Consider the following 14,389-nt stretch of genomic DNA (forward strand, 5'->3'; position numbering starts at 1 on the left):
CAAAAAACAAACAAACAAAAACAAAGCGTAAATACAGGACAGAAATAGACTCACAGACAGAGAATACAGACTTGTGGTTACCAGGGGGGTGGAGGGTGGGAAGGGATAGACTGGGATTTCAAAACTGTAGAATAGATAAACAAGATTACACTGTATATCACAGGGAAATATACACAAAATGTTATGATAACTCACAGAGAAAAAAATGTGACAATGATTGTGTATATGTCCATGAATGACTGAAAAATTGTGCTGAACACTGGAATTTGACACATTGTAAAATGGTTATAAATCAATAAAAAATGTTAAAAAAAAATGAGGATGTTGGAAAGAAAGAAGAAAGGAAGTTCAGAAGTTGGAAGGAAGGCGGGAAGGGAAAAAAAGGGAAGGAGAGAAAGAACAGTAGATTTCAGACAAAAGGTTTTTTTAAAATTTCTTTTCTCTTTTTTTTAATTGAAGTACAGTCAGTTACAATGTGTCAATTTCTGGTGTACAGCACAATGTCCCAGTCATGCATATACAAACATATATTCATTTTCATATTCTTTTTCATTCAAGGTTATTACAAGATACTGAATATAGTTCCCTGTGCTATACAGAAGAAATTTTTTTAAATTAACTTTTATACACACTGGCTAACATTTGCAAATCTTAAACTCCCAAACTTATCCCTTCCCACCTGCTTTCCCCTGGTAACCACAAGACTGTTTACTATGTTTGCAAGTCTGTTTCTGTTTTGCAGATGAGTTCATAGTGTCCTCTTTTTTTTCTTTTTTTTAGATGCCACATATGAGTGGTATCATATGGTATTTTTCTTTCTCTTTCTGGTTTATTTCACTTAGAATGACAATCTGTAGGTCCATCCATGTTGCTTCAAGTGGCATTATCTTATTCTTTTTCATGGCTGAGTAGTATTCTATTGTATAAATGTACCACAACTTCTTTATCCAGTCATCTCAGACAAAACCTTTTAAACCCACATATAAAATCAATGGTAGATCTTTTTAGAAAACAAGGAATCTTGAACTAAATTTAAAAATCATTGAATTTCCTCTTCATAATCTTGAGATAAATTTAACTCATTAATCAAATTCACGGACTCTTTATAACTTTCTCCTTGGGGTCTAAGTAAAAAGTTGTGCTTTCCCCCCTCTGAGTTTATTATTTTTGTCTTAAAAAGCCGCACCCAAATGCAGGAATCCAACTTAAGAGATTCTTCCTGGAATTGATCAAAAAGAATCCTAACAGTGGTCCAGTGTGATGGAAGGTATCTCATTACAAAAGGGTCCATGTAGTCCTGGGCCCCCAGTGCTTTGAAAAGTATTAGCATAATTCCATGGCTGCACTGATGGAAACCGCACCTTGTTGAGGAAGCTGTGGAGTGAGGCCATCGGCCTGGGTCCTCACAGCCCGCCTGCAACACTCCCTGGCGTCTGAGCTGGAGCCCCGCCTCACCGCCCACGTGGCTTCCTCTCCTTCCCAGGCTCATCATTCGTCGGGACCACCTGTTGGAGGGAACCTTCAATCAGGTGATGGCCTATTCCCGGAAGGAGCTCCAGCGAAACAAGCTCTACATCACCTTCGTTGGAGAAGAGGGGTGAGGCTCCAGCAACCTGACGTGGTCCCCTCAGGGTGGGTGGACCAGGGCCCCCAGATCTCGGGTGATTTTGCTCCAGAAGGAGTGGGAGGCTCTAAGCCTCTGCCCCAAGGTGATTCTGATCAGGACACCTTTCTCCCCAGGGATTGCCAAGCTTTAGGCTTCACGTTCTTCAAAGGCTTGAGATTATTGGTATGTTTCAGAGTCTGAGGTTACTTGGTCAAAGGAGAAACCAAAAATACAGACCTCAGCTACTGGATCTTTGATTTTTCAGGTGGTGTACACTTCTGAGTATGTGGTTAAAGAACTCTTCCCCCAGGAGGGCACACGGATGACCACATACCAGACTTTCCACATCATTTCCCTGATTTCATGGCAAACCATCTCAACCGTGGAGGGCAGACCCACCTAGGAGGGCATATCAGAGTGAACTTGGAAGTTTTTTCAATTCATACACATGCACACACACACACACACACCATCACAGGAAATTCTTTTGTGCCTCCCGCCACAAAGCCCTTGTTTTTAATGGACCGGCTGTGTGTTTTATCCAATAGATATTATAAGATGGGGGAAAAAAAGTTAAGGAACGCTGTCATAAGAGTTCATGAATTCATCACCAAGAGTTCTTCTAGACGTGGGGTATAGATCAAGTGGTAGAGCACATGCTTAGCATGTACAAGGTCCTGCATTCAATCCTGAGTACCTCCATTAAAATAAATAAATAAGAAAAATTACCTAAGTACCTACCCCACCCAAAATAAAAATAAATCAAATAAAATTAAAAAAAAGAGTTCATCTAGTAAGGCCACCATCCCCAAACCCATCACAGCACCTTCATTCTCCCCTGCAAGTTGTATTTCCATTGGGATCCACCATAAAGAGCAGAGGCTGCCTTCTGCTCCCCCGGCACCGAATGCGACAGGGCCCACCAGCCCCCGCGTGGAAACGGTCCCCCGCATCCCACACGTAATGAGCTCCCCGGGCCTCTGCTTCCTTTGCAGCCTGGACTACAGTGGTCCTTCGCGAGAGTTCTTCTTCCTTTTGTCTCAGGAGCTCTTCAACCCCTACTACGGACTTTTCGAGTACTCGGCCAATGACACTTACACCGTGCAGATCAGCCCCATGTCCGCGTTTGTGGAAAACCACCTTGAATGGTAAGAGCAGGAATTTTCACCATCTTGTGTTTGAGCGTTCTGGTCTTTCTTGGTCAGGAGTCAGCAGTCTTTCCAGAGGGCCACTGTGTTTGGAGCAGTGGGTCCGAAATCCCAAGGGGGTGGGGTGAGAGTTAATAATGGGGCACCAGAAGGAAGGCTCTGTGTCCATCTTTACCCAGAATACCAGATAAATTACTAAAGATGCTGTGAGTTTCCTGTCCCTGCAAACTGATGTAAGATACTGGAATTGCCTTCTGAAGAGATGCTAAGGTAAGAAGACACAGGTCCTGAATATTAATAATTCTATTAAAATTCTGAGAGCTCCCGGTGGAGGCTTCTCAAAAGTATTCATGGGTTTGAAATTCTTTGATTTTGGACCGATGGTCTGTCATGCGGTGAATGTCAGCTTCTGCGTCTTGCTGTAAAATAGGGCTGCGTGTGTGTGTGTGTGTGTGTGTGTGTGTGTGTGTGTGTGTGTGTGTGGATAAGCCCAAGACACATGTTAGAATTGTAGTAAATCACAAGGGAAACTGTCTCTGTCAGTCCAAGGCAGAGGATGGGGGGTGGGGAGTGAAGTCCAGGGATCTCACAAAAAGAGGAGACAGTTGCGTCGAGTCTTGAGGTACAGTTGAGTAGGAGAGTCAGCAGAGGAAGGGAGAAAAGACGTTTCAAGGAGCACACATTGGAAGTAGGAATTAAAAGGCATGAGAGGGAATGAAGCTTTCAGTGGGCAGTGCAGGTGGATCAGAGAGCACCGGAGATCTGGGGTTGTGGTGGGAACGAATCTGGAGATGGAGGAGAGGGCAGAGTATACTGTTGATGGATTTGAGTTTTAGAAAATAAATCTGGCCATAGCGTGGGGAGAATTTTGAGGCGGTAAGGCTGGCAAGAGTGAGACCAGCTCTGAAACTGTTGCTACGTCAAGGGGAGAAACAGGGGCCACACGCGAAGCAGGGGCAGCAGGGTCCCAGAGAGGAGGGACCTGACTTTGGAACATCTCAGCACAGGGCGAGACTGAACTAGCTGGTTCCCGGGTTGAATGCCGAGGTGAGGGAGAGAGAAATCCAGAGCGTGTCCAAGATTTCTGGTTACACAGTGGGGTGGGGTGGGACAATTAACCATGATGGGTGTTGCATGAAGTAGATGATGCGTAGAGGAAAGATGAGGAATTCGCTCTTTGACAGGTAGAATTTGCAGTTTCCTTTATAAATACAGACGGAACTGGGGGAGGGTGTAGCTCAGTGGTAGAGCACGTGCCTAGCATGCACAAGGTCCTGGGTTCAATCCCCAGGACATCCATTAAAATAAAGAAAGAAAGAAATCTAATTACCTATGCCCCAAATTAAAAAAAAAAATTTAAGATAAAAATTAAAATTTCTTTAAAAAGTAAATACAGATGGATATATTAATATGTAACTGGAACTGTGGCCCCAGTAAGTGGGATGGGAGCTGGACTGGAAACTGAGGTTTGGGAGGTGCCAGCACAGGCGGAGGGGCTCAGCTGGGGCAGGAGCTGACAGCTTGCAGAGAGGTGCACAGAGCTGATGTGCGAGGGGTGGGCAGAGCCCAGGGTCCCTGAGGGAAGCTGAGAAGGACTGGCCAGACAGCTCAGCCCCGGAGGACTGGGGTGAGCGCAGGAGGTGCTCAGATGGAGACCTGCCTGGGGAAGGAGGCAGTCTGAGAAGGTGGAGGCCGATGGGGTGTGCAAGCAACAGAAAGGGGCCCCCAGGGCTTTATAGCCCAGAGTAGGGAGAACAGAGCTTAGGACAGCAGAAAGACATGATCATTCGGATGGCCAAGGGAACTGCGTTTGGATGGTGGCAGAGATCCACAGGGGCGAGCACCTCGGTGGCATGAATGGGACCCAGCGATCGAGTGGAAACCTTGGGATCAGGCACGTCTCAGTGCAGCCGCAGGGGCCTGATGGAGAGCACAGAAGACTGGCTGGACTTCTGGCCTGCTCGTTGCCACCTGAGAGTGGCCTCAGTGACTTTCCAACCGGGGAAGGCGCCTCGCCAGCTGCCCAGCCCCTGCTCTCAACCAAGCTCCATTGTCTCTGCTCATCTCTGGCTGGATGAGGCTGTGTCAGCGTGTCAGCTACACTTGAGTACGTAGGAAGGACACTCCAGGGATGTTGTTGGAATTAGACAAGTTCTCTGGATGGAGCCTTTATAGAGGTCAGAGGCCCAGAAGTGCCCGGCCCAGAGGTACCGGAAGGGGCATATGCATTAGTCTACCGGGGAAGAGGGTGTCACCCCCTTTCTATCCTTTCTGGTTCTTAATGTCCGGTCATGGCTGCTGGTAGATGTGTCATTTAATATGCAAATATGTAGTCAGATCAATGTATGATGAGGCTCTGGGTCTGTTGGAGGTCAGATTCACAGACATCTTGGTTTCAGCTGGTTCCCCTGGGGTTTTTGTTTGCTTGTTTGTGCTTCTTTCTTATTTCTGGGCCCTTTAACTTAAAGATGTGTATTAACTCCTGCTAAAGGTAGGGGTTGACCAGTTTTGAGCAAAGACCTAGAGCAACTCTGGCAACATTTGTACCGCTGACTTTCCAAGTTGATAAGGACCGGTCAAAATCTTCAAAGGTAATGCTCGTGCCAGGGAAGAAAGAGGGGATGGAGCTGGATCCCTGCTGAGCCTCCCATGGGGACTGCGGTCACAGGTGGACACAGCCCTGCCAGCCCTGAGTCAGACAGAGAGAGAAATAACATCTCAATACCCTCCATCCACCCTCCAGTCCCATTGGCCAAGCCATCAATTAACCAGAGAGCAACAGGATCTCCAGATACTGCAGCCCATAGCAGCCTGCTCCCTCCCCACCCCCCGCCGGGGTCACAGAGGAGGACAGAAAATGGTGGGAAACCCATCAGGTGTACAGAGCAGGGATCAATAATAACCAGAAAAGCCTCTACAGTTCGGAACTTTCAATCCATCCCCTAGAAATATCACCAGTTGCTAAACAGTGTCTACTGTACGTGTCTTTGACTATAGAAATCTTGAAGTAAAATTACCAATTCTAGATGCTCAATCTTTGATTATGATTATGTCATTTGCATATTAATGAGGTGCTCATAGGCTGATCTTTTTATTCTTGTAATCACCATTGTATCCTGATTTTGTGTCCCTGGAGATACAGAAGTTAATATAAAACTAAGCGGCAAAACATACATTGAAAACTTGTTCAATGTGCCAAGCCCGGTTCTAGACACATTCATCTAACAATACTATAACCCGGGTACTACTGAGTTATACTGCTGTTACGGATGAAGAAAAGAAGGTACAGATGTAATGAAAGGCGTAGAGATAGTCACAGACCAAGCTGGGAAGCTGGGATCAGAACCCAGAAAACCTGGCTCCAGCGTCAGCTCCCCAGACTGAGGCAAAGACAGATATTTCATTGGGCAAATTACAATACAATGTGATAAATGCATGCATACCTTTTTTATAGCACTTTTCACATTATATGGTAAGTAGTATTAGATACAAGGGGCTCTAAGAATGAATGAGGCTGGCAGAGATGGGGACAGGGAATGTCCAGGTAGAGAGCCCCAGTATTCACTGTAGGGTGGCAGGTGACCAAGCAGATGTTGGGCGGGTGTGGCTGCAAAATAGAGGAAGAGGCTACAAAGGCAACTTGTGCAGATGGGGAAGGGCATTTGATGGCATCCAGGGAGTTTGGATTTTATCATGAAGATGGTGATGATTTGGAGGGTAGAAGAGTGCCTTGATCAGATCTGTATTTTAGAAAGTCAACTCTGGTCGCAAGTAGTTGAATTGGAGTGGGCAATGAGGGTGTCACTTAAGCGATGGTTCTTTGAAATAGTTCTTTGACAAGAGGGTAAAAAATCAAACTGGGGCAGGAGTCGTGGGAATGGAAAGCTATTTCAGAAGAAGAATGAACAAATGAGCAAGACTTAGTGATGGGTTATAGACAGTGGGAAGTTCAGTGTATGAAATTTCCTACTTGCATAAGGATGTATACAAAAATACCAGGTAAAGAATTCTCATATATTTTGAATAATGAGCATAAACAACAAAGCTTCAAATCTGAAAAGCTCCAGACTTATTTTTATGTCTAATAAATTATGAATAGTACAAAATGCATATATATTCAAGTTTTTATGCTTGAATAGTAAAAATTCACATTTCAACTGACACATCTCCTCTAAGTGCCTTCCCTGGGCACTGAATTTAAAATAGCCCAGCCATTTATAGCTCTCCAACTTAACATTTATGATATTGACAGCATTTATCATGATCTGAAAGAAAATGTATTTATGTATTTATAACTCAGTACCATTTGTCTCTCCCCCTAAAATGTGAGCCTTGTAAGACTGAGGTCTTGCTTTCCTAGTCATAAACTTGGCACTCAGTAAATATGTGTGGAAGGAAGGAAAGAAAGAAAGGAGGACAAGAAGGAGAGAGGGAAGAAGGGAAGATGATTGCTTGGGTGGCTGGACGGTTGGACGGTTTGTTGGTTGGATAGTTGGATGGGTGGATGGAAGGAAGAAGGGAATACTCCTCAGTTAAAACTCCTTGGTTATGACAGTTCCCATATCATTTCAATTTTTAGTTCACAATATTTGGGATTCAGAAAACAGTGGTCGTTGTGGAGTGTCATTTAAGTGCCTACTAATTGTTCTCTCTGAAATCGTGGCTGGAAATTCTTTTTCTGCCTCAGTGATTCTGAATGCCACTCTTCCCAGAGCAAATCTAAGATGCACTGAACGATTGAAATGGGTGAACTTCTCCATTCTGAGGAAGAATGCCAGGGCGGCCACGTGCTCTTTTGGTTTGAAGTATTAGCCTGTGACATTTTGAGACGTAATTGTGATGAGTCACGCTTTCCATAATGGTCAGTGTGAGAAGGTTTCAATCTGATGCTGTTTGATCAGTTTCTGTACAACCACCCAAAGTTCCCTGGGCTCCTTTCCTGTCAGTGATGGTGACAGATCTAACGGGACTAGTGTCACAACGAGAAATTCCGGGACCTCTGAAGCCAAAATCTCCAAAAGCCTTTGCTGACTGCAAGCCAGTCTTCTTTCTCGAGTCCTTCTGCCCCTGCCCTGAACTCTGACCTCTGACCTCTCCCTTTTTAAGCAGACACGACTTGGGTGGCAAAAATCTTCTGCTTTCAGGTCTTTAGCAAAGGGAGGTGGAAGGAGGAAGGGGAACTCCTTCAAGCATGTTTAAAGTTTGGCCAAGTGGGTATTAAGGGTAATTGCAGAGTTTTATGGAATTTAAGAAGTCCGGGATAACACCCTTTAAATATCCTTTGCTTCATCTGCAGAGTCTGAATTAGTAGGTAGAAACCACAAGATCACAAGATTCCGTTGGCTCTCTCCTGGTCCTTCAATCCCCAAGGGCCCCCTGACAGAATAGCTCAATGTGTCGTTTTCATTTGAGTCAAGGACCAGAGAGCGAAGCTCCTGCATCCCCCACGCCATCCCAACAGCGGTCCCCAATTCCCCTTTGACACCTGCCAGCGCTTCCCGGGTCCCATTTCTGGCTGACTCTGAGTAGCCTTCCTAGCGATGCCCTCGAGAAGCTCTCGGGCATGAATTCGTAGAGAAGCACCACAAAATGTGCGTGTCCACGTGTGGCTCTGTCCATTTCTTAACCCAGCTTTCTTCAGAACTTGCGAGAAACTTCTAGTAAGGTTTTCCAGACTATTAGACAGGGCGCTCTTTTTAAACACTTTGCATTATCCCGAAATGGACCTAAGGATGCACAAGATTTTAATATAGGACAGAGACAGTAGTTCAATGAAGTTGGAAAATAATGGACTGTTTAGTTAATGATGGCAGCACACCCTGCTTGGCTACCAAACAATTTGGTTAAATTCCTCTCTAATTTGAATCGTGGTGCTATTGACATTTGGGGCCAGATCATTCTTTGTGTGTGTGTAATTTTTCTATCTGTTTGTGGGTTTGTTTTTGTCAGTGGAGGGACTGGGGATTGAATCCAGGACCTTGCGCATGCTAAGCACACGCTCTACCACTGAGCTTTACCACTACCCCCAGATAATTCCTTATTGTGGGGACGGTCCTATGTGTTGGAGGATGTTGAACAGCATCCCTGGTCTCTGCTCACCAGTTCCAGTCCTGCCATCACCCCCCCCCAAGTTATAACGACCAAAAATGTCTCCACACATTGCCTGATGCCTCCCAGTTGAGACACACTGCTTTCATGTCCCCAGAAGGAAAAAGATGGGAAAATGAAAAGTGTCACATAGCTGAACACAGGCAGCAATATTTTTCAGGATAAAGAATATTTCTGTGGCCTGTAGTCCTTTAAAAACACGCGCAACGTTGGAACAAGTCAGATATCAAGCATCTCTGGTTACGGGACCAGCAGAACCCAGCCTCTGAGCGGGGACCAGGCCAGAACCACGGTGTGGTCAGGCCCCTGAGCCAAGTCCATGCTCCAGTTCCCTTCAAATCTATCCAGAAGAGAACTTCCCATTGGCTTTAATCATTTGCTTCCTGGGACAGTTGCCTCCTGGACTCCAATGAGGGGCGGAGCTAGGAACGAGGCCACGCCCCTTGGGAATCAGGATTCCCATAGTGTTTGTGGTTGGCTGGGGGCAGGGCGGGCGGTGGAGGGGGTGGGGGTGTCAGAGAGGGGGTTCCTGTCTGGTCCGGTCCAGTGCTGTCACCTGCCCAGCAGCAGGCCACCCTCTCCCTCCCTCCAGGCCAGCAGGAGGACCAGATGCCACACCTCAGTCACCCCCCAGACCAGGAGGGAACAATTACAAAGCAAAACCACTGGTGGGGATGCCCGGGCCCAGCCGAACCCACTATTAGCTGCAGAGATGAGAGACTAGCTTAGGGCCAAACCCTGAACTCAGCGGGCAAGAATGTGCCCCCAGCAGAGGGAGAGCAAACCATGCTGGGCGTGGCGTGGGAGCAAGGAGCAGGGAAATGTTGCAGAGACTCACAACCCCACATTGCAAATACTCACTCCAGAACAGCTCCAGTGCAAGGACGTTATTGTGGGCACTTGCCCCCGCTGTTTGAGCTGGGTGTTCGCTTTCCCCAGGGAGTTCTGCTTGCTTCCATCTTTATTAGCCATCCATCGTTCTGAAAACTGCTGTTTCTGGAAGCTCACTTAAGTGAGGCAGCTGGAAGGGCGCAAGGTTTTGGAGGAGATAAAATCAGAAGAGAGGGAAAGACTTGAATTATTAAAGAAGGTGGAAGATGGGTGGGCCAGGAGCCCCAGGAGGCAGGAGGGAAGAAGATCTTGGCCCGAGTGGAGAGAGAAACTCTGAGACCTGGGCGGTCCCCGTCTTCCTCTGGACTAGGGAGGAATGTCCTGTCCAGGGTGGGTTACAGAGGCACAACTGCAGAGATGGGACACATGAAGGGCTTCACTTGGGACAAAAAAAAGAACCCCCCCTATTTAGTGGGGCGGGAGGAAGCATGGATGCAGGTAAGCGGGCTGAGAGGGAGCCAAGCAGGACACTCACACCCTCTGCTTTGGGAAGATATGTGTCTTTGAGCACTGTCCCGTCTCTGATACCCATGCGTGAACCACTATGGCTGATGCCTAAGGTGAAACTTCACTTCTGACCTTCACATCATTTTTTTTTCCATCTTTAAAAAAAAAAAAGAATGTGGAACTTGGAGCCTGGGGTTCTCAAACTTCAGTCAGCAAGTGCAGAATTTGTTTTAAACGCAGATTCCCAGAACCCACCCCACAGAAAGTCTCATTTCCAGGCCCCTGTATTTGAACAAGCACCGCTCCCCTCCTCCCCAGGGAATCTGATGCCAAAGGAAGGGTGGTCACACTTGGAGAAACATTGCCAAAGATGCTGGCAGCTCTGAGAGCCCCCGCAGAGAGAGTGAGGAGAAAGCTAGACATTCGTGCAGTTTTCACACAAAGAGCTGAAATCACCCCAGGCAGAAACAACAGATTTTTCACTCAACTTACCAATATGTGAGAAGTTAAGAGAAAAAAAATACAGGTCAAAAAAAAGTGACAGTAATATTGGGTACAGCCTGGAAATATATGTTGCGTGGGAACATCATATTTTATGCACTTGAATAATAAGGTTGAGAAAGGATAATTATTTTTAATTTATTGAAGTTATGAGCTTAAGGAAAGAGGAGTATCTTTGAGATGGGTTTTTAAAATATAATAGAAGTGAGCAATTATGAAGCGCTTTTCATCTTCAAAGAACCTATTAACACTAAATTACTCTTTTCTACAGTTCTCCTGTAAGGTAGCTAGGCGAAATTGCACATCATTATCCCTTATTTGTAGACGGGAAGAGAGGAGTGGAGAGGCTGTGACATGCCCATGTAAACCGACCATAGAAAGGACTTGGAAAAAAAATGTCCCCACCAAACAGACTGTGGAGATCTGGGTTTTGGGGTTATTCTTTTTGCCTTTAGCTCCCCTGTGTGCTTGTATTATTGGAAAAGAAGTTCCAGCACATTTTGTGGGGGTTTTTGGGGGTTTTTTTTTAGTATTAGGCATTGTAAAATTTATTAAAATGTTATGTGATTAAATTATTTGAGTTGGAAATATTTGAAAGAACACCTTTTCCTCTATATGTGCTTTTATTTTTTTTAACATTTTTTTTTCATTGAGTTATAGTCATTTTACAATGTTGTGTCAAATTCCAGTGTAGAGCACAATTTTTCAGTTATACACGAACATACAGACATTCATTGTCACATTCTCTTTCGCTGTGAGCCACCACAAGATCCTGTATATATTTCCCCGTGCTACACAGTACAATCTTGTTTATCTATTCTAGGTTTTGAAATCCCAGTCCCTTCCCACCCCCTGTCCCCCTTGGCAACCACATGTTTGATTCTATGTCTATGAGTCTGTTTCTGTTTTGTATTTATTTTTTTTTAGATTCCACATATGAGCGATCTCATATGGTATTTTTCTTTCTCTTTCTGGCTTACTTCACTTAGAATGACAATCTCCAGGAGCATCCATGTTGCTGCAAATGGCGTTATGTTGTCAGTTTTTATGGCTGAGTAGTATTCCATTGTATAAATATACCACTTCTTCTTTATCCAGTCATCTGCTGATGGACGTTTAGGCTGTTTCCCTGTCTTGGCTATTGTAAATAGTGCTGCTATGAACATTGGGGTGCAGGTGTCATCCTGAAGTAGGGTTCCTTCTGGATACAAGCCCAGGAGCAGGATTCCCGGGTCACATGTTAAGTCTATTCCTAGTCTTTTGAGGAATCTCCACACTGTTTTCCATAGTGGCTGCACCAAACTGCATTCCCACCAGCAGTGTAGGAGGGTTCCCCTTCCTCCACAGCCTCTCCAGCATTTGTGATTTGTGGACTTTTGAATGACGGCCAATCTGACTGGTGTGAGGTGATACCTCATTGTAGTTTTGATTTGCATTTCCCTGATAATTGGTGCTATTGAGCATTTTTTCATGTGCCTATTGATCATCTGTATGTCTTCCTTGGAGAATTGCTTGTTTAAGTCTTCTGCCCATTTTTTGATTGGGTTCCAGCACATTTTGTAAGCAACCACTGGTGGAGCGTGGGAAAGGCTTCCGGGCTGCCCAGGAATGGGACGTGCCATTTCCTATTCTCCTAATTGCCCTGGTGTATCAAGATTTAAACTGAGGAAGGGGTTCAAAAGAATCCAAGTGAATTACTTTGACCAGACTGTTTATACTATCTTACATCAGCATTCTAACATGTGAAATGGGGATTAAAAATTAGGCTTTGGTTACATGGCTCAAACTCTTTTTTATGACTATATTACAGCTTGATTAAATAAATGGAAATCGAAGCTGCCCACGTTAAAATTTTGCTCTGAGGACCAAGGAAACGAAAGTCCTCTAGCGACAATACAGGCCCAAGAATACATGACAATATGTGGTCCATTTCATGGCTGAGAAATCTCTGGGCTTGGCTCTTCTTAAGTATAAAAACTAACAAAATTGGAACTATTGTTTAAGTCATTGAAGGGTATACTATCCGTGAGATGTGTTCATTTTCTGATTTGTTTAAAGAAGAGAATGAATAGCATCAACAACTTCTGGTTTTCAAAGGACCTTAAAAACGTAAGTTACGTGAAAATGCAAAGGTTGATTTTCTGTTGTAGCCTCAATTTCACGAGAAGAAATAAATATTCGGAGCAGTGGCAAGGGTGAAGTGTTTGACTGCAGCAAACATCGGAATGGAGGGAGGACCAAGGGCCAACGTCAACCTAAATGGATTTTCTAAGTTGAGACTAGTAAGGCTGTCCCAAAAAGTGTTGAAAATGGCATTTGCAGAGGTGGACCAGGGACAGAAGTTCAACCCTAACAAGCTGAGAACAGGGTCGAGGTACCCAAGTGATCTCAGGATCTGAGAAAGGCGCCAATGGGTGGAAACACATAAATCTGATGATCAGGGCTATGTATGTGAAAGACACATAGGAACCAGTCTAGACTTCCAAGAAAGTGTGTGACACCACCCAGGGGACAGATCCTCAGGCACAGACTGGGGGCAGATCAGACACATGCCTTGGGATCTTTATGGTCCCAAAGATGGGCTTCCAGTTTTCAGATGATGAGCTCCAACACAGACTCCAAGATTGGCTCTCCCTGCTATCCAGACTTCTATTCTAGACTTATAATCTAATCTGAAAGAGTATCAACCCATTCTATTCTATAAAGAAAGATGCTCATCAGTAGAGAGATCTTCAAAACGATAGAGCGAAACAGAACATAGTCATGAGCCCTGGCATCGTATTGATTTATTACATTGTTTGGTTTACCCGGATCATGCTTCCCCTCCACCAATGAGGGTAATTCAGAACCAGTTACTCACAGAGCTTCAGGGCTTCCTGGTACGTGGTTGTACCAGCACATACGCTTCCATGCGGCGTGAGAACGTGATGGTATCAGAGACCTAATTATTTTGCTAGTCACGTGGAGATGACAGAGTGCCATTTCAGTGACTTCTAATGACTTCCTGAGCTCTAATGTCACCAGATTGTGTGCTCCACCGAAGCTTGGCAGCCTCTTCTGCTGAACTTACCAAATATCCCAGCAACCAGTTCCTCAGAAATGGTGGGTGTCTCGTCGTGATTTGTGGAAAGGTTGAAGGAGTGAATAAATGAATGAATGAAGAACGTGAACGTTGTTTAGTTTATATCAAACTGATGATTTTTTTTTAGCCTGACTCCGTTTTCCATGAAATGCTGTACATTGCTCTGTGAGTCACAGGCAAGAGAGGGACCTAGCATTGAAAGGGTTCTGCCTGGAACGCACTGACTTGCTCTCCCTTGATTCTCTGGTCTGTGCAGCTCACATAGTTAAGACCTTGTGAGCCTGCACCTTCCTGTTTCACCCAGTCAGATGAGGACCGAGCAGATTTCAGAGCGTTTTAGCTATCCAGGCAAGCAGCATGTTTCAATCAACTTTTCTGCGTAATTCTGGGCATGGAACCAGACTCTGTCTCATTCAAAATTAGATAAATTCCCCTCTTGCATGAAATTAAATATACGACTTTAGTGAATCAACTTTCAAGCTTCACAATAGTGTGCTTAGTGATAATTGTTCCAGAAGGCTAAAGAAGAGGGGTTTCCTTTGCACTGGACACTGCATTGCTTTCTGCCATAACCAACTACCACCAACTGGGTATTCTCAGCTCTGG

At 45.1% G+C, this 14,389-nt stretch overlaps 1 protein-coding gene across 5 annotated transcripts in view; it reads left to right on the forward strand.

Moving 5' to 3' along the window:
• Window positions 1–14,389, forward strand: part of HECW1 (HECT, C2 and WW domain containing E3 ubiquitin protein ligase 1) — a 321,611-nt gene that overhangs the window by 277,189 nt on the left and 30,033 nt on the right. For all 5 annotated transcript variants that reach the window (XM_064487726.1, XM_031454627.2, XM_031454628.2 and 2 more), the window contains 2 exons: window positions 1,484–1,597; window positions 2,602–2,754. In XM_064487726.1, coding sequence (XP_064343796.1) covers window positions 1,484–1,597; window positions 2,602–2,754 — 267 coding nt within the window. The remainder of the gene's footprint in view (window positions 1–1,483; window positions 1,598–2,601; window positions 2,755–14,389) is intronic.

This window comes from Camelus dromedarius, chromosome 7 (assembly GCF_036321535.1).
Source record: "Camelus dromedarius isolate mCamDro1 chromosome 7, mCamDro1.pat, whole genome shotgun sequence".
In the NCBI taxonomy this organism is placed as follows: Eukaryota; Metazoa; Chordata; class Mammalia; order Artiodactyla; family Camelidae; genus Camelus; species Camelus dromedarius.